Source organism: Dama dama, chromosome 33, assembly GCF_033118175.1.
Source record: "Dama dama isolate Ldn47 chromosome 33, ASM3311817v1, whole genome shotgun sequence".
Lineage (NCBI taxonomy): Eukaryota > Metazoa > Chordata > Mammalia > Artiodactyla > Cervidae > Dama > Dama dama.
In genome coordinates, this window is record NC_083713.1 from 29,501,489 (window position 1) to 29,521,441 (window position 19,953).

Here is a 19,953-nt window from a genome sequence, read left to right on the forward strand (position 1 = left end):
GTTGCAGCTCGGCGCGGGGCCGCTGGGGGGGCGGACGCGTGTGCGCGTGCGTGACGGCCCTTCCGGCCCGGGCAGAGGCGAAGCAGCTTCTGGATGTGAGGGAACTTGACGTGTGGATCCCTCGGCGACTCCAGTCGTGTAACCGTGCGGGTTACCTTGTAGGCGGGTTGAAGCCTGGCCGCGGCCTCCACCCGCCGCTGGCGCTAGGAGGAGAGCGGGAACCCCCTGGGCTGGGTGTCCTCAGCTTGGCCCTCAGCCAGCGGCGCTGAAAAAGATACGGGGGATAGGAGTTGGTGGGGAGATGCAGGCGAAGTAGGTTTCTCTACAGATCCAGCGCCTTTAAACCCTGCGCACACTTTTTTAAAAATGAAGAAATTAAGGCTTAAGGAACTAGAGAGTCGCCTGCAACAAGTGGATGGATTCGAAAAGCCCAAGCTCCTTCTAGAACAGTATCCAACCAGGCCGCACATTGCAGGTAGGGCGGCTGCTGATCACGCCCTTGTTTTGCGGGTTAGGCCTGTCTACTCTTTCTTATAACGAAAATAAGACAGTTATTTGGATACAAGAATGTCTAGAGTAATTTCGCTCTAAGATTTCACGTTGCGTGGGAGAGAACTTCCTTAACACTGCAGCTGAAAACGTCCCACACACAGGACACGCTGTCGTTTTACTGTTTGGTTTTCTGCATACCCCTTAATACTGTTAGACATCTTTTTAATGTGTTTATTAATCTCATTTCACAATTAACTCCCTGAGGGCAAAAATGTGCTGGTTTTGTCCACACAATTCCCAGTATCTAGAGTTCCTTATACTGCTTAGGAGCTCAGTAAATATTTGCTAAATTAGGATCAGTTTCCTAGTGCAACGAATTTGCCAGGGCAAGAATTCCTGCGCGCTATACTCTGCCCTAGAAATGAATACTAAAGTTGGTAGTAGAAAGACTTGAGTTTTAACAAATTCAGAATAGGTGCAATATTAAAAATGAGGATGCATTTCAGTTTTAACAAATGATCTGAGAATCAGTAATGTTGCTTAATAAAGATTGGTACTGGAAATAAAAGAACACAGGAAAAACCATTATGTTAATAAACATATTACCAAAATCATTGAGAGAGTCCTTGGAAGATTAAGTTGTTGGGAACACCAGCCGGGAGGAATCCCCTTAACTTCAACATAATTCTGTTTCTAAGCTGCTAAAGAAAGTCAGGGGGAAAAGGGTGTACCCGCACTTCACTCCAATATATTTGTCATAATTCCAATCAAAAGTTGCACAAAATTGTATCTGGGGTAAGACCAGTTTTCCCAGTGTAGATAATGATTTCTTTAATGTCTTCTGGCTGTAGTGAAATCGTTTTTTTCCCCCAAATAAGAATCAGTTGTTTGAAACCCACTGTGTAAACATACACATAGTTGTGCTAGTTCTTTGAGATACTATCTCTAAAGACATTAACACCTGCAGCAGTAATCAACAGCACAGTCAGTCTGAGACATCCCGGTTATTGTGTGTTTTGATAAAACCTTTGGATCCTGGGGCATCAGTGATGACCAGCAACCTTTGGTAGGTTCAGAGATAGGCAGGGAGGTGTCAGTGGATATTACTCATGCTTAACCTCCATATGTTCCCCACCTTCGTGTATTTAAAAGATCCCTTTCCCATCTCAGCAGCCTCTGTTCTGCTCCTCAATAGTTCTTACCAAGTTTCATTAGTAGATATTGTTTCTGTAGATCATAAGTATATGTGTGTGAATATTTGTGTCTAAAGGCTATATTGTGGATGTAGGTCTTTTCCTTTCCTATTCTAGCTTAATAACACAGAATATTATGATGACTTGAACTTTCTTCTCCAGTTGAGGATTTGTGTAAAGAAAATTTAATTATATGTTATTATTTTTAAACCTGGAACATGAATTTGGGGGAGAACTTAATAATGCAAGAAGAGAAATTGTTTTATAAAGGGTCATTTGCACAAATTGGATTTTTGGTCATCGACTTGCCTACTTACTCCTTAATATATTTTTTGATCTTTCAGCATGTATGCTCTATACAATCCATAATACATATGATGACATTGAAAATAAAGTGGTTGCAGATCTAGGATGTGGCTGTGGAGTGCTTAGCATTGGAACCGCAATGCTAGGAGCAGGGTATGTGATCCACTATATTAATATTTTAGTATGGGGTAGTTTTAATAAGAGTAAATAAAATCAACTGAATTATATTTATGAGACTGTACAGTACATGATGAGAGGAACAAGAATCCAATACTGAGTACATTTTGAATGGGCAGAACATCAAAACAAACTTAAAAAAAAACAAAAAATGGTAATAGCAGCAATTAGAAGCCTATATTTTAGATGAACCTGAGTTTCCAACCCCTGACAGTTTAGGAAATCATGCTGTTGAAAGGCATCACTCACTGTCACTTGGCCAGTTGGGTTAAAATGGTACATGGTTTTGGTTTTGTTGTTTTGATTTAGGATCTATAAGTATTTACTTTGTGTTTTATATTTATAGGTTGTGTGTTGGATTTGACATAGATGAAGATGCATTGGAAATATTTAATAGGAATGTAGAAGAGTTTGAGTTAACAAATGTAGATATGGTTCAATGTGATGTATGCTCATTATCTAACAGAATGCCCAAATCATTTGATACAGTAATTATGAATCCTCCTTTTGGGACCAAAAATAATAAAGGTTAGTAATAAGAATCAGCTGTGCTGGTATCTTTGTAAAAAAGCAAGTTTTAAAAACCATTTTTTCATTGGATTGTTTGGTTAAGTGACTTTATTACTGTTCATTAAATAAACCAGTCTCTTACCTGTGTAATTATTACAATTTCAATCTCTGTTTAATGCATGACTAGAGAACTGAATTTTTCAATCTTTGTTTTCATAAATTTGTGCTAAGTGAACAAATTTATTCACTTATTATTTATTCTTCATCTGATTCCTAGAATGATTTACCTCTTTTGAAGATTTCTTATAAAGTGTTTTATACTTTTAAAACCTCTTTTTAATGCCTCAACATTCAAAGATTTCAGTAACAATGACTTACTGTGGCTATTTATTTTATCTGTTTTGTGGGCAAGGAGGGTAGGGAGTGAGTAACAAGAGGAAAAGACATGCATAGTTTAAAAAGCCCTCCCTCCACCTGCCCCCACCATTCTGATTACTACTTTACCTGTTCTCTTCTGCCCTCTTTGAAAGTTGTTAATTTGGAATATATTAAAATTTTTACTTTAGCCTCATTTAAATGAGACAGTATAATTCTGATTTTATTCCATCAACCTTAAAAGATATTTGGACATCTTAGATATTTGTACCCTGTCTTGTTACAGAAAGAATTTGATACAGCTATTTTGGAGTTTGAAAAAAAATGTTTCCAAATCCCCAGTATTCCTTTAATCTTCTATTTTGATAAGAGTTTTTTCTACTTTTAACAGGGACAGATATGGCATTTCTGAAGACTGCTTTGGAAATGGCAAGAACAGCAGTATATTCTCTACACAAATCCTCAACTAGAGAAGTAAGTTCAAATCATCATAATATTCTGTGTTATTTATTTTTAAATTCATGACAGTGTTTGAAGGATTTACTATCAGTACTAAATACCAAGGTATCTAATTCTCCTGAAATTTTTAAACATCTGGCACTTAGAAATTAAATTTTCTCCTTAACTAACTAGCATTTATGAGTAGCTTTATTTGTCAAAGATTTGTCCAGGCAGGAATTGTTAACAGGAAAGAGACTATATAATTCAGGAATAGAGAAGCATGGTGTGACTGTGGTTACAGTATGTCCTGGTTTGCTTGGATAAGTCCTGGTTGATGCCTGTAATCCCAGTGTCTCTGTATGGCCTAGTGTACTTGAGAGAGGCAAGGACAGCCTGGTTTTTAAGAACACTGAGCCTAGGAAGCTAAACTAATCTGAGTTCAGAACCTATTTCTTCCATTATTTTTTATTGTCAGCACATGATACTTGAAGGTGCATAAGACACATTCTAGAAAATTGGGGGTGGGGAGCACATTTTTTTAGTGTCAGTTTAACATAGTGATCAAGAACAGACTGTAGAGCCAGACTACCTAGGTTCAAATCTGCTTCACAGCTGTCTTCTCTTGGTCAAGGTTCATTTTGAGTTCATTCGAGTTCACTTTCATCACTTACCCTGTACTCACCTATACTCTTACAGCATAAGGAACTAAGAGTACTTTATACTTTGTAGGGTTGATGTGAGGATTAAATTAGTTACTGTTTACAAAGCACTTATAATAGTGTGTAGCAATTGGTATGTTAGCAGTTATTTTTAAGTGATATATATATTAAGAGATTTTAAGGTTTTGTAGGAAAAATATTAATATAAATACAGTGTACTGGAATTCGGTTGGAAACAAATTATGACTATATGGTAATCTAATAAACTTTAAAATATATAAAATTTCATAGCTAAAAATATATATAGGCATACTTGCCCTTTATTGTGTGGGGCTTCCCCTGATGGCTCAGATGGTAAAGAATCCACCTGCAATGCGGGAGACCTGGGTTCGATCCCTGGGTTGGAAAGATACCCTGGAGGAGGGCATGGCAACCCAGCCCAGTATTCTTGCCTGGAGAATCTCCATGGACAGAGGAGCCTAGTGGGCTACAGTCCATGGGGTCGCAAAGTCAGACACGACTGAGCCACTAAGCATAGCACAGGATTGCACTGTGCAGATAATTCATTTTTGCAAGTTTAAGGTTTGTGACAACCTTGCATCAAGCAAGTCTGTCAGCACCATTTTCCTAACAGCATTTACTCACTTTGTCTCTCTATCTCATTTTGGTAATTCTTGCAATATTTCAAGCTTTTTATTGTATTTGTTATGGGTGTTGGTGCTCTTTGATATTACTGTTACAGTTGTTTTTGGCATTGTTTAGCAATAAAGTAATTTTTAATTAAAATATATACTTTCGGGGGACTTCCCTGGTGGTCCAGTGGTTAAGAATCTGTGCTTCCACTTCAGGGGGCATGGTTTGATCCATAGTCGGGTAACTAAGGTCCCACATGCTGTGAGTTCCAGCCCCCAAAAAAGTACTTTTTAAAGACATAATGCTATTGCACACCTAAAAGACTACAGTATAGTGGAAACAGAACTTTTATATGCACAGAAAACAAAAATTATTCAGGTTACTCTTGTGATATTCACTTTATTATTTTGGTCTGTTACCAAGCCTGTAATCTCTCTGAGGTATGCCTGAATACTGTTGAACAATTAGTAGTGATACATGTAGGTAAGCAGCAGAACACAATATAACTTTATTGGTAAATAAATCCCCATTCACTTAAGTGAGACCAAACACCAGTAATTATTGATATCTAAAAAGCCTGTGTTGAGGAGGTCCCCAAGACCATCCTCAGGTTTGATGATTCACAGGGAAGTCTAATAGGACTGAGCATATAGTCATACTCATGACTGTGATTTATTACAGCTAAAAGTTACAGAGTAAAATCAGCAAAAAGGAAAGGTGTATAGGTCACAGTCCAGGAGAAATCAGGTGTAAGCTTCCAGAGTTCTCTCGCAGTGGAGTCATATGGGATGCACTTATTTTTTCCAGCAAAGAATTTTTGTGACAAGGCATGTGAAATGTTAACCAAGGCAGGTCACTGGAGACCTGATGCCAAGCGTTTTTACTGGGGACTGATCACATATCACCCCCTTGCCTGGCACATACCCAAATTCCAGACTCCCAGCAGCAAAACAGGTATTCAGCATAAACAGTTTAAGTACAGTAACCCACTCTTATTAAAGAATGGGGAGTGAAAACTCTCTCAAAAATCTAACTTTCCATACTGCAGCCAAAGGCCAGACTAATATGTAGACCTTTCCAAGGATAAGCAGTCAGGACTACTGTGAATTCTTCTGCACAGCCTGGCATAGGTCTTATATTACTCATACATAGTTCATGCAAACCAAGTAAAATATGCCAATAAAGAATGCAATTAAGCAGCAAAGCCTAATAACTTGAATAAATTCCTATAGTCACATTACCAGGGAATGCCTGTCTTCATTGTTTGGTATTGCCATGTTCCACCACCAGGAGGCAGCAGTATCAGCATTGTCTTGGCTGGCCTAATAGAATTTTAAGTGAATATCTCTTGGAGTTGGTGATGGACAAGGAAGCCTGGCGTGCTGCAGTCCATCAGGTCGCAAAGAATTGGACATGACTGAGTGACTGAACTGAACTGAAGCAAATATCTACTTAAGTACAGTTTTCTATTTTAGCAATGCAGAAGTATTTCCATTAGCAGAGTAACTAGTTTGAGAAATTAATCTGGTGTGTGTTGTGCATATTGTGAAGATGTGATGAACTTCTAATATTAAACAGTCCTTAGATTATGCTGTAGATACATCTGCTATAAGCCTTGTGATAATTTTGCTTAAGCATTCTATTGTAACTAGTAACATTATCATTGACGCTTATTTCAGACAGACCCCTTAACTATAGACCCTTGTCTCTTTTAAGTACTTGGCCCTCTATTCATAATATAGGTGCATTTGATACAACTTTTTGATAGAAAATTTGATATAAAGCATGTCCTGGCAGACTTATACAATTTACTGAAAATTTCTACTGGCACCCAAGTTATTTGTTCTTTCCAGGCTCAGACAGAACCTTACATATCATCACAGTGACTCCAATATGCTGCTGCTGCTAAGTTGCTTCAGTCGTGTTTGACTCTGTGCGACCCCATAGACGGCAGCCCACTAGGCTCCTCTGTCCCTGGGACTCTCCAATAAGCTAGACGACTCTAAAAGTTGTTGCCTTATCTTCTTTCATTAGGCATTATGAGAACTCAAGTTCTTGGCTCATAGTTAAATATGTGAACCTCAAATTTAGGGAGATGTAAATAGCTAAAACCAGCATTTAGTACTTATTTTTTGTGCCACCACAGTTCAAAGCACTTTTCACCAGTCTGTAACAATTTGATGAGATACCATTACTATCTTCATTTAACAGATGAGGGAACTGAGGCACAGAAAGCACAATTTGCTCAGGGTTACATAGCTAACAGAGCTTCAGTTCAAATGCAGGGTGTGATTCCAGAAACTATGTCCTGGTTATGTCTCTACCATACTGCCACTGAATTGCCCTTGGACACAGATCTCTGCTGGTTTCTGGGAGAGCTGTGTATTTATCTTTAATATTTTTATGCACATCAAAGTCCATCAAACGACTTCTGAAATAACAGCTTTGTTACTTAAATTATAGTTTAGTTCAGATTATTAAATGGCTTGGCTTCTTACTAAAATACTATCCATCCAGTTGAAAAAAATTTTAAAGGTCTAAATTCTAATGAAATTTTAAAAGCTTGAAAACTTACAATCAAGTATAAGTAAAAACCAATTTTTTGAAAACTGTTTTAAGACCAACTCACATTAACATGTTTATGTTCAGCATATTCAAAAGAAAGCTGCAGAGTGGAAGGTCAAGATAGATATTATTGCAGGTAAGACAATTTTTAAGTTTCTCACAAAACAAATTTCAACCATAATTATCTATGTTTGGTAATGGGTTGGAAATGGAGTAAAGGCAGGGTATCAGTGTTTGCTCAAGATTATCCCAATTTATGCATTTTACTGAGAACTTTTAAGTGATCTAAGAGCTTGGGCTTAAGAGTTTGTCAGGTCTTCATTTGAAATCCATTCCTGAAGCATACCACCAGATTCTGCTTGGATTACTTTTCAATTTTCTAATTGTTCCTGAAGTCAAATAACATGAAGCTTTTTCTTTTAGTGGGGGACAGAATATAATCATCCACACTATGTAAATCATGTTTGATACATTTTTATTAGTAAATTGCATAATACTCACAGACATCAAAATGGCAAAAGCATATAACTGAAGCTGACTATAACCCAGGTAATTCTGAAAAGTCTGAAATAAGAGTATACAATAAGGGGGAATTTTTGTGGTTTTTTTTTTTTTTGGACTGGATTTAACAACATAACTTGAAATGTCACCTTCATAACAATTAGTAATGTGTACAAGTCTGTATTCCTATTCAGTACTGTCATTCCTTTCTTAGTTTAAGATATAATATGCAACGTGGAGACCTCAGAACAGTTCCAATAGTAGTATACCAAGTCAGAGACTTGCTACTCCAAGTGTGGTTGTCAAGTATGGACCATCAGCATTGACATCCCTTGGGAGCTTGTCAGACTTGCAGAATTCAGGCTCCACCCAGACATACTGAATTACAATCTGCATTTGAACAGGATTTGACTTGAAGGTGATTTGTTTGCGCATTAAAATTTGAGAGCTGTGATTTAGAGAGAATGCTTAGTAGGAAGATAATTAGCTACTGACTACTGTTACTAAAATCCAAACCAGAAATTTTTAAGATAATCATGGTTATTATCAAATTGGTAGCTATTGATTATTTAGGAAATTACAAATAGGAAGGTACTACCATATTTAAGTCAAGGGTGGTAAATGTTTAGAAGTACAATTTTCATCCTTAGGTGGCTTTTGTTTTATAGAGCTGCGATACGACCTGCCAGCATCATACAAGTTTCATAAAAAAAAATCAGTAAGTCTCTTGATTCTGGTTTATCCACATTCAGTACTGAAAAACTTCACAATAAGTAATTATTTCTAATGCTATCAAGTTGCTTGAGTAAATACGGAAAGCCAGCCTAGAAGATAAATATTTAACTACAGAATGGGCCTATGATCACAACAGCCAATATGCTGGTTTAACATGAATTCTTCTCCAATACTTTGGGCACAAAAATAAAAAAAAAAAATAAACTAAGTTTATTTTTATGCAGTATACATTTTATTACTTTGTACTAATGCATTCATATTACAAAGGCAACTTAATGGAAGAATGTTTCTTTTGATATTTGAATAATCCAAAAGAACACAAACAGAACTGCACATTAAAAAACTCATTTCAATAACAGAAGACAAGTTCAACAACAACAACAAATCTTCCTTTCTTACAGGTAGACATCGAAGTGGATTTAATTCGGTTTTCTTTATAACAGCCTCCAAAGACAAAAGCAGCTTAAAATCTAATTAAAATGAATAAAAAATTTGTTTATTAAACTACTGGTCTTCGGCACCATTTTCTGTTTTCTGTTGTTTTGATGGAGGTTCTTCTTCGTCTCTTTCTTCTCGTGCTCTTTTTACTGCTCCTATACAATAAGAACTTTCATTAAGGGCACTGAAAGCATTACTCTTGAGCATAATTATCAAAAATAATTTTGTTTAAAAAGATTAGCAATAACTTCCCTAGTGAGGAAAGGCTTTTCCTTTAGTACAGACCTGCTCTCTAAATTTAGCTTCCAAATATTTTTGTTTGCCACATGTAATACCACCATAACCAGGGTCAATCACAATCTGAGACTATCACTTACACAAAACCACACTGCTGTTCTCGCCCAAATAATTTTTCATCAAAGTACCAAAGGACTCAGAAAAACTTACCAGATGCACCATTTGCATCACGTTCATCATCACTATCAAATTTAGTTTTCTTGCCCTGAAACTGTACTCTTCCTTTAGCAGACCCAGCCTGGGCAGCTTTATTTCCCTTTCCTTTTCCTTTAAATCTGCGACCTGTAGAGACATAATTAAGAAATCATCACTCTTTTAAATCTCTTGTCGATGTCTTTTAACACCAATTATAAATTTTTAACCAAGTAAATGAGTTAAATTGTAAAAGAAAATCAGAACTAATGACCTTTTGATTTCCATTTGTTTAGAGATTCTTGTTGATCTTCTATTATTTTTTTCAGTGCTTCTTTTTCCACATCTCCTTCTAATACTTCCCAGGTGACTTCTTTGTTCCTTAGTTGTAGGTTACCATTATTGGCCTCTTTTGCTTTATCCAGTGCTTCCTTAGCTTTTTCTTTAAAAAGAATTATTCCCTACACCAAAGACAGAAAACAAAAGCCAGGGAATTCTACTGAACATCAGGAAGGAAGTTATTAAAAAGCTTGCAGTCACTAATTTCCAATAGTTATTCACAGCACAATCTCAAAAATATCAATCAGACATCATGTCTAGTTATAACAGTAATAAAACAATTGCTTTCTTCTTTAATGTCATCTTAAGATAAGTTTCTATGGGTTTTTTAATTGATTGGTAAAAAGCATATGAATATTCCCCAAACCTCTTTGGCTCCTCTGACAAAGTGTATCCATTTTATTTCACCATGATTTGAGAAAAGGGTGTGCAAATCTTCTCTACACGTCTGATCATCTAAGTCTCCTGAAAATTTCAGCAAGCAGCCAATCTTTTCTTCTAGAGATTTCTGTAAAAATATACAAGGCAATACAAAGTTTCTTAAAGCAATCACAAACCAGAAATGGCATGTACCACTCTCTACATATATAAGGAATAACTAGAAGCTAAAATGTTTTGAAGTAGTTTAAGTAGTTGGTGTGTTTTCCTTTATCATCCTTTGTTTTACATGGCTTCTGATTTTAACTTACTTTAACTTCTCCAGCACGTCATCATTAGTTATATAAATCTTACTGCTCTGGATAGTAGTAATTTTAGGCAATATTTGGCTAGTACTGCAGTGCATTAACAACTGCAGACTTGCTTACATATTTTCTTTAAAAAGTCCCCAGAGCTTTTTGTTCTAACTTTGAATTACAGATTTCTTAAGAGACTAGTAATATATACTTACCATTTCAGCACTTTCTGCTAGCTTTTGTTTTTCTTCTTGCTCTCTACAAATAAAAATATCATTAGAACATTTCCATCTACTTTATGCATAAGAAAATTAAACCCTGATAAAGTTAACCTTAATCATGATTACTAAACTACTAAATAGTACAGTGATCTATTCTCTAACCACACCAAAAGCTCAGATTTTACCATCAAGCCTAATTTTAAGTTTCACATATAAAACAAAAGCCAGTCCTTGCGTTTTCTGACTCTCTGATGCTAGAGTGCAGCAGAATGTGGCCCTAGGATTATCAAGGCAGCTTAGGACCCCAATATTTCATAAGCAGAAGAAAGGTCTATTGCTACTCATATTTCAGAGCTCATCATCAGCTTCACCTCCTAGAACCAATAACTTTACCTTTGTCAAAGCTTTAAGGAACTAAAATGTGATTAGCTCAACGTACTTACTGTTTAGCTCTTAATTTAGCTTCCATTTTATTTTGCTTTCTTTCTTCATTTTTTTTGGTGAAGTAATCTTCCCTAAGGACACACAATGTAAAGGCTAAGTTCATGAGAACTTTTGAAGACTGAAAGTTAAATTGAATGATTTAAGATATCACATAAGAATAAATGTTACATTTTCTATCAACATAATTACCTATAAATTCAAAATACACTAAGGAAGTTACTCTTATTTTTAAAATAACAGTTTTACTAAGAAGTAATTCACAGGCCATAAAATTCACTCTTTTAAAGTACATAATTCAATGACTTTCAGTATAACACTGATAGCATGATTTATCACTGTGCATCTCTAGGTCCGTCAGGTTTATTTTAAGTACTTAGTATTTAGAAGACTGTACAATGCAGAAGTAGGAGATTATGGACCTGCAATTCACTTTAACATGAAAATGTCCAGTCTGTGCTAGTTTTTAGACACAAAGGGAGATACACAAGAATGTGATTCAAATCTCTATTTATTAGTCCTCTATACTATATGAAAACACAGGCATATAGACTGTGAGAAATACAAACAGATAATGATTGTACAGTGATCTATTCTCTAACCACACCAAAAGCTCAGATTTTACCATCAAGCCTAATTATAAGTTTCACATACAAAGCAAGTACTGAAACTTAACCTTCTTTATTCATTGCTAGCAGTGAAAAGGTCCTAATAAACCCTTACAGTCAAAGGACTAATAGTACCACTAAAAGAGCTTTAAGTATTTCTCAAAGAATGCCTAAGGATACTAAAAAATACTGGTCTTACTTAACCCCAGCGTTTTAATTCTAGATAACTAAGGGCCCGCCTCTCAAAAAAGTCAGCAAACAGACTTACTTGAAAAGTATTAGCAGGTCTGTGTCTTTGTACTTCTGGCCAGGGGTCTCGACAAACTTTTTAGCTGATTCAATACTATCAAATACAGCAAATATTGAACCCTTTGAAAAAAGGAAGAAAAAAAAATTTAAGTTACATCCCAGGTAATTTTCAACCAGAAAAAGTAACAACATACAAGCATACCTTAAATGCTTTGTGCAACGTTCTTCTCATCTGAATATTTAGCACTTGACCTTTATCTTCCAACCATTCTTTTATATCATCAAGAGCTGCATCAGTTGGGAAGCCTTTCTATGAAAAGAAGAAACACACAAATGGCATCTCAAGTAAACAATGTCTCAGAAATTCTGATTTACTGTGTCTTGAAATGAAGCCAGGATATACATATTATCTTTCTGTCTCTTAAATGTTTAATAGCTCTAGTTAAAAGCTGTTGTTGACCAGTGCAATAGAAGTGACCCGTTTATCTGGGATCCACTTCAAAATAATCCAGGTAGGGCAAAGATAAAGCAATATTAATCATGCTAAAAACTGTTGAAGAGGATAGTGGTACATTATATATTCAATCTACTTTTGTATGTCTGAATTTTTGCAGTATAAAAAATCTACTTAAAAATTAATGTTATAAAAAAATTAATGTTGAAGAAAATAGCTATCAAGTTTAACTACTGATAAATAACAGCCAATATGCACTTGGTGCTTACAGTATGTCAAAGATTCTGTCCCATGTTATATGGTTTTTTTTTCATTTAATTCTAACAACAGTTCTATAAGGTAAAAAATATCATCCCCACGTAGGAAGATAAGGCTAGAAAGGTTAAGAACATTGCCCAGAAATATACAGCAAGTGGTGAAGCTATGATTCCTGAGTCCTTATTCTGATCCAATAAGAATCTATGTTATTTCTACATAACTTTTAAGATACAATTAAAGGCCCACTTACAATATAAACAGATCTGTTTTTTACATCATTTTTATACTCATCAGTCACTTCAGGGAGGGGTTTGCTGGGAGATCTTCTAATTTTAGTTTTATCTTCACTTATTTCCATGAGTTCTGCCTTTGATTTGCTCAGGGCCTCTACTATTACATTAAAGTCTGTCGTTAAACGGTTTAACCTAAAAAAATATAAAAGCATTGTAAGATTTAGAAAAAGCCCTTGCTGTTAACAGAAAATCTAATAACTTAAAAATGTTTTTACCTATTAAACTTTATCATTATCTCCAAAGGAACCCAGCCTTCATCCAGTTTGATCTGTTCCTTTAAAAATTTGTCCCGTGGCAAATTGAAGTCTCCAAAATAATACTGCAAGATAAGTACAATATACTGCAGAGCACTGTAGAATATCGACTCTAATCCTGGAGTTTTTAAAAATTACCATTACATCACCAAGGTCTAGGCTTTAAAAGTAGCAATATGTGTCAAAAGTTAACTGGCAATAAACATTTTCCCTTAAATACACTTAATACTTATAATGCAACTTAATAAAAATATAAAACTAAAAATGACTATTGAAAGAATGTAATTAGCAGACATGATAATAGAAAGCCTTAAAAAAAATTTAAGGATTTAACAGATGAAAAGCCTCATTTCAGTGTGGAAAGAAGAGACTATTATAAAAACGAATAAACTTGTTAATCACTCTAATTTTAATTTTTTTTAAATTAGAAAAATCTACTGTTCTCTACATCATGTGAAACAGCTTTTAAAAAAATTACTTTAGCTTTTTATTTTGTTTCAGCTGCTGGACAAGGCAACTATATTCCAGCACATCTTTTTAACCTAATGAAACCTTCTTAACCTTCTTAGCCAACCAAAAGAAAAATAACTAACTTATGTGTAAAAATGTAAAGGAAAAGCTTATGATTATATAACAGGGAATTTGAATCATCAAATAAATTATCTTACAAAAATCAAACTTACTTTCAAAACACTTTTGTACTTGTGAAAAGGAAAAATTCACACTGAAATACAAAATCTGTAGGCTTGTATAATAAATTAAGAGCATTCTTATACATGAAACAAATGGTTCAAATATTTTACACATAATTCAATTTTCAAAAAATATGTTGGAAACATGTGACTAGTGTGGCCAACAGACTGTAAACAGAAGGGGTAACCAGGTGCATCTTCTGAACTGTGCAATTAAGAGCCTCTATTGCAGGCTTCCCTGGTGGCTCAGTGTAAAGAATCCACCTGTCAATGGAGGAGACACAGGTTCGATCCCTAATACGGGAATATCCCACATGCTGCAGGGTAACTAAGCCCATTGAGTCCCAACTATTGAGCTTGTGCTCTAGAGCCTGGGAGCTGCAACTGTTGAGTCCATGTGCCACAACTATTGAAACCCAAGCACCCTAGGGCTGTGTTCTGCAACAAGAGAAACCACCACAATAAGAAGCCTGCACACCACAACCAGAGAGTAGCTCCTGCTCTCCACAGCTAGAGAGGAATGGAGACCAGCACAGCCAAAAATAAATAAAATATTTTTTAAAAAGAAAAAAAATAGAAAACTCTAAAAGTTTATTAAATTTCCTGTGTTATTTTAAATTTCCCATGTTACAACTTTACTAATTTCTTTACAATTGTGAAGAAAAATTACAAATTATCCTGTGTTCAATAGTTAGAGGATATAAAAAGTTTATCAAAACTTATAATTGAAAGCAATGAAAAACATTTTCACCTAACAAGTTCGCCAAAAATTCTAAAAACAAGAATACTTAGTATTGGCTTGAACACAGAGAAATGGTCATGCAGGTAGAGATATTAACCACCAGTAAATATCAAATATCAAAAGTTCTTAAGAAAAATCATGCATACCCTTGAGGCAGAAATCAGTAAACATGTTTAGTAGTATTTATGTTATAAAGATACTCATCACAGAACTATTACAGTTAAAAAATTGGAAATGTCCTACATATCAAATAGTAAATGGTATAAATTATTGGTGATACGAAACTACTACCCCAAAATGCATCTTATTTTTGGTGGGAGGGAAAGGGAAAAAAATTATGTTATCATGAGTACTGACCAATGTGTGAAAGGGTATTCATCAGTCTTTTAACCTTGACTACCTCAAGAGCATGAGATTTGAGAAGGGGTAGGTTGTGGAAGGGACATTATTGACTTTTTCCACATATATTTTTGTATTATTCCAAATACTGATCATAGAATAATTTATAATTTTTCTTCACAATTATAAAGAAATTAGTAAAAAAAAAAAAAAAAAAGTTGTAACACAAGAAATTTAAAATAACAGAGAAGTGCAACTTTTTACAATACCTAAATTAAAAAAAAGTTTAAGAGAACTTTGAGAACAGACACTTAAAAGTTACGATGACTGAGAAGACCTAATTGAGTACAAAAACTATCAGGACCTTCAGAATAAAGTTCTATTTAACAGGGAAGTTATTTTACAAAGAATTTTTAAATTATCCTTCTATGTGCTATGCATTATTCCAAAATGTTTGACATTTTATGAACTACTGTAAACCTCACAACCATCTTATGAGGTACTAATTCTATCCTCATTTTATAGACCAGGAAACAAAAGCAGTAAAGAAGTTATAAAAAAAAATAAAAAAAGAAGTAAAGTTATACTGGTCTATAGTGTTACCTTTTGAAATGTCTTTGTCCTTGGGTTTTAGAAACTGGCTCCACCAATATAAAACTGTACACTACTGTACATCTATCTTAACTCCAAGAATCAAAAACAAACCAAAATGTTAGACAGGTCAATATATCAAAATTAAATGCTCTACCTTTGTTTTAAGGTCCTAAATCTCCTCTCAAAGAGTCTGTTTTCACACTGTAATACCACAAGAATCATACCTCAATTTGATGACAGATTTTGGCCTCCAGAGCAGCCATTTTTTCATTATCACCATTTTCAGCCATTCTGGCTATCTGCAAAATTTTCCAAATTGGCATAAAAGTTATTTACCTTTTACATAGAACTCAAGACATTTAAAAGAATGTTTTAATTATCAATATCCCACTATTTTCCTAAATAAAAAACAATTTCACAGGTTCAATTTCTCTACTCAATTTTCTAAATTCAACAAAAGAAAAATTTTGAACTAAATGATGAAAAACTATCAACGATCCTCACTTCTTTCAGTAAATCATTGTTCCATCCACTATAACAAAGTGAGTGGGTCATCTTCATTTAGCTGATCCAGAAAGCTCTCAGGGAAAAAACTCCATGCATTTAAGCATATCAGTTGTTAATATCATGGATCTCAGTCTTGTTTGGTATGAACTGAATTTCCTAAAATCAGCCACAGTTGATTTACCAAAAACAAGACTATGTTATCAAAACTTTTGAGTGAAACAAAATTTTAAAAATATTACACAGTGTTAAATAAATAAATGCTAATATTAAGGAATATATGAAAATGATCATTTGAGAACCTGAGAACACTAAAACAACATTAAACTGGAGTATGCCTACTATTTGGGCTTCTCAGGCGGCGCTAGTGGTAAAGAACCCGCCTACCAATGCAGAAGACACAGAGAAGGGTTCCATCCCTGGGTCGGGAAGAAGCCCTGGAGGGCATGGCAACCCACTCCAGTATTCTTGCCTAGAGAATCCCATGGACAGAGCAGCTTTCTGGGCTCTGTCGCAGAAGTCGGACATGACTGAAGCTGACTGAGCATGCACATACACATGCCTACTAACATTGGTTAACCCTACAGCCACATTCCTGTTTCACATTCCTCACAGTAACATTGCAAGAAAATCATAAGTCTGTGAAGTTGGTTTGCTAGGACTAACAGTCTCCTGACTTCAAATTATTTGCTTCTAGTTCTCCATTAAGCCATCAAAACACACTGTATATTTATAAGAATTCATCAAGGCTATCTGCCATTAGTTAACTCTAGTGATACACTTCTTGGAGGCAACCCTTTATAACTTGTAATTACTATGCAATAACATGGATGCACACTGGAAGCTCTCCTATGGTGCAACACCTTACTAACAAAATTTGGTCAATCTTATGCAATGGTTTTTTCACCACGATTCCTAAGTTATTACCGTGATCTGTTGTTGTTTAGTCGCTTAGTCGTATCCGACTCTTTTGCGATCCCACGGACTGCAGCCTACCAGGCTCCTCTGTCCACGGAAATTCCCAGGCAAGAATACTGGAGTGGGTTTCTATTTCCTTGTCCAGGGGATCTTCCAGACTCAGGGATCGAACCAGCGTCTCCTGCACTGGCAGGCGAGTTCTTTACCACTGAGACACAGGGAAGCCCTACTGTACTCCAGAGCCTTCTATAAAGAAAAGGGTGAAATAAAAGAACTATTTAGTCCCTCTAACACTTCTTTGGCCTACTCAAAACTGGAACTTCGTTTCATGAGATACACTCTTAGAATGTACAACTGAAATATTACCCACGTTTTTCAATTTCGCTCAGAAGCCCTGATGTGAGTGAATAATGACCGTTAAAACCCAAGAGAGTGACGCCAGGAGAAAACCTGCGGCCCCGATTCCCTGACCCCAGTCTGTCTCGTATGATCCAAGAAACCCTTCTGCGTTTAACCCACGTCAACCTCCCCAGAATCTTATACAGCCCAACCGAAACATTCGCTTTCGGCGACACTGCAAAACGGTTTAGGTACGAAACCTTAAAGACGCAGTGAGGATGCAGGCAGCCTGAGTCCAAATAATCCGCCACAGTCCGTCCCAAAGCAACCAATTGGTCGCCTGGGCCCCAGCCACGTGCGAGGAAATCCTCACTCCCCCGAAGAACGCAGGATCGGCTCCCCACCTCGCAGCGGCCCGCGCCCCTTAGCCCCCAGCGCAGCTTGCCACATACGGCTGCGGCCCACGCGGCGCTCTCCCGGAATGCGAGGAAGGCGAGGAGCGGACGCACCCAGCGTGAGGCAGCAATGAAAGGGACGCGCCGTCGCGCACCACGCAAAACAGACCCTTTCGTACTTTCTTCTCTTTAGCCACCTAGAGTTGCTCACCTTGCAGTTCCTGGCCCCACAGAGACGTGCCACACGACCCCCAGCAGAGTCTACACTCCTCTGAGTCGCCGGCTTGCCCACCGCGCGTAAAGAAGATGGGGGCCGTCCCGGCAACCCTCGCGGTCAAAGTGGGCGGGGCTTCGGCGCACCAGAGCCGGCTCCGCCCTGTGAGCATGCGCCTCGGCTGCAAGCTCGCAAGCCTTATTTCGGTGAGGTTGGGTTACAATGTTCAGCAGCACTTTGGAAGTGTTAGGATTAAATATTTATTTTTAAGTATTTCTGGAGAGCATTTGTATTTCCAGTCCTTCCTTGGGCTCTCCATTCACATGAAGTGGTTGACTTTTTTCTGACTATAAAAAAAAAAATTGTTTTGATTATCCGTAATAGTTAACCCGTTTTTTTAAAAATGACAAGTAAAAAATTTCATATTTTAAATGAAAAATTCATGGAATCTTAAATTTGAGAAAAAAATACAGTAGCGAGTTTAGGAGCTGGAACTCTTGAGATCCGACTGCCTGCGGTCAAATAGCAGCTCTCCAGTTTACAGGTTGTGTGACTTTGGGAAAGTTACTCAGCCTCTCTATCCTTCATATATAAAATGGGGCCAGTGATAACTATCTTACACTTTATATAGCTGTCGTGAGTATAAAACATGGTACAACATATACCTTTTGTCGGGAACTGTGCCTGGCATATAATAATAGGAGCAGCATGTATTAATCTAAAACAAAACACGTCGTTTAAAGAGACCGAAATGCCATCCATAATAGTGCAGAAACCTACTGCTCTATTAGAGCGCCTCTTTTTTGAACCAGCTGCAAAGACTGTGGGATCTTAGTTCCCCCACCAGGGATTGAACTCGGTCCCTCAGTAGTGAAAGTCCGGCACCCTAACCAATGGACTGCCAGGGAATTCCCAAGAGCCCATTTCTATTAGTATACTTTTTGCACAATAATTTTAGTCACTTAAGGGAGTTTTTTCTTGTGGTGAAGCAAATCTTTCCAGCGTTTTCTTGAAAATTTAAAACATCTGGTGAAATAGTCTTTTAAGTGAGTTCAGAGTATTTTGGCAGTTCCAAAACAGATCAAATGAATTTATCTGGGAAAAAAAAATTTCAGTTATAGATTCAATCCAGACATTACATCAAGCCAATGAGAAAAAACTGAGTTATGCTGAGGTAATTTAAATTCAAATTAATCATGTTCACTTTTATCCACTCAACAAATATTTATCAAGTCTCTACTTTGTGCCAGACAAAATAAAAACAATTCACTTTATGATCAAGTTAGTGAGAATATTAGTATTTAATAGGACAAATTATATGCATGTCAGGGTAGCCTCACTCAGTGGTTCTGAATATTATTTACTCCGTGCCTACTAATGTCCTGGTATGGAGCTTGGCAATGGGAATAAAAAGAAGACCCAGACTCTGCCTAGAGACAGTGACACCTGAACAAATGTCCCTGCTCCTTTATGCCCCCACAATGGGTAAACTACAGATACAGTCTACTACCAGAAACCACACTTATTGCAGAAGATATATTTATTGCTCCCATCAGGCCCCTGGTCCTTTACTTCTTCCCTTTCTTCTTCTTCTAGGGGCCAAGCTCTATGCAGCTATCACCCTTCAGGGAAAATGGATTCCTGGCTGCACATGGGGTAAGTTCTTTTTTCAGATGAAGCACCAAAAAGACTCTCTCATGCTGATATCCAGTTCTCTCATGCTGATATCCAGTTCTCTCATACCATAACTGTATAGGATAATATATTAAAGACCATCTTTTTGAGTTTTACTAAGTAGACTTAGTAAAAATATTCTAGACAGTAACTTGGTAATAATATGTGCTAAAGTTTATGATATGCATAGTTGATGCCCCCAAAGTGTATTCTAGGGAAATTTTTACATATGTGCTTAAGAAGGTATGTTCAAGAATATTCATAGGTGCATGGTATATAAATGCAAAGAATTGGAAA

General features: G+C 36.4%; 2 protein-coding genes across 6 annotated transcripts; one reads left to right on the forward strand and one right to left on the reverse strand.

The window, feature by feature from the left end:
- The first annotated feature begins 38 nt into the window (after positions 1-38).
- METTL5 (methyltransferase 5, N6-adenosine) lies at positions 39-9,091 on the forward strand. 4 transcript variants are annotated; one of them, XM_061135703.1, is made up of 7 exons: positions 39-475; positions 2,030-2,144; positions 2,515-2,696; positions 3,445-3,527; positions 7,436-7,487; positions 8,521-8,570; positions 8,989-9,091. In XM_061135703.1, exons 1-7 carry the CDS (start codon positions 367-369, stop codon positions 9,025-9,027), a joined length of 630 nt encoding a protein of 209 aa, XP_060991686.1. In that variant the 5' UTR covers positions 39-366; the 3' UTR covers positions 9,028-9,091. The 4 variants fall into 4 exon arrangements, with proteins under 4 accessions (XP_060991686.1, XP_060991685.1, XP_060991687.1 ...); XM_061135702.1 differs by having other exon boundaries at positions 8,521-9,091; XM_061135704.1 differs by lacking the exon at positions 7,436-7,487.
- Positions 7,810-18,105, reverse strand: SSB (small RNA binding exonuclease protection factor La). 2 transcript variants are annotated; one of them, XM_061135700.1, is made up of 13 exons: positions 17,980-18,105; positions 17,044-17,280; positions 15,837-15,911; positions 13,207-13,310; positions 12,949-13,123; positions 12,189-12,296; positions 12,006-12,106; positions 11,132-11,203; positions 10,683-10,725; positions 10,161-10,301; positions 9,729-9,915; positions 9,473-9,604; positions 7,810-9,180 (listed from the first exon to the last, which is right to left on the reverse strand). In XM_061135700.1, the coding sequence occupies exons 3-13, from the start codon at positions 15,900-15,902 to the stop codon at positions 9,092-9,094; spliced, it is 1,218 nt and encodes a 405-aa protein (XP_060991683.1). In that variant the 5' UTR covers positions 15,903-15,911; positions 17,044-17,280; positions 17,980-18,105; the 3' UTR covers positions 7,810-9,091. The 2 variants fall into 2 exon arrangements, with proteins under 2 accessions (XP_060991683.1, XP_060991684.1); XM_061135701.1 differs by lacking the exon at positions 17,044-17,280.
- Between the last annotated feature and the right edge of the window lie 1,848 nt (positions 18,106-19,953).

What these genes read in the sequence shown, in the direction of transcription:
- METTL5 (XM_061135702.1), top strand. Translation starts at nt 367, where the DNA reads ATGAAGAAATTAAGGCTTAAGGAACTAGAGAGTCGCCTGCAACAAGTG. An exon ending in ACAAATCCTCAACTAGAGAA is followed by an intron (nt 3,528 to 7,435) that starts GTAAGTTCAAAT and finishes GTTTATGTTCAG; the next exon opens with CATATTCAAAAGAAAGCTGC. An exon ending in CAAGATAGATATTATTGCAG is followed by an intron (nt 7,488 to 8,520) that starts GTAAGACAATTT and finishes TTTGTTTTATAG; the next exon opens with AGCTGCGATACGACCTGCCA.
- SSB (XM_061135701.1), bottom strand. Translation starts at nt 15,902, where the DNA reads ATGGCTGAAAATGGTGATAATGAAAAAATGGCTGCTCTGGAGGCCAAA. An exon ending in AAATCTGTCATCAAATTGAG is followed by an intron (nt 13,311 to 15,836) that starts GTATGATTCTTG and finishes CTTATCTTGCAG; the next exon opens with TATTATTTTGGAGACTTCAA. An exon ending in AAACAAATGGAAATCAAAAG is followed by an intron (nt 9,605 to 9,728) that starts GTCATTAGTTCT and finishes ATGTCTCTACAG; the next exon opens with GTCGCAGATTTAAAGGAAAA.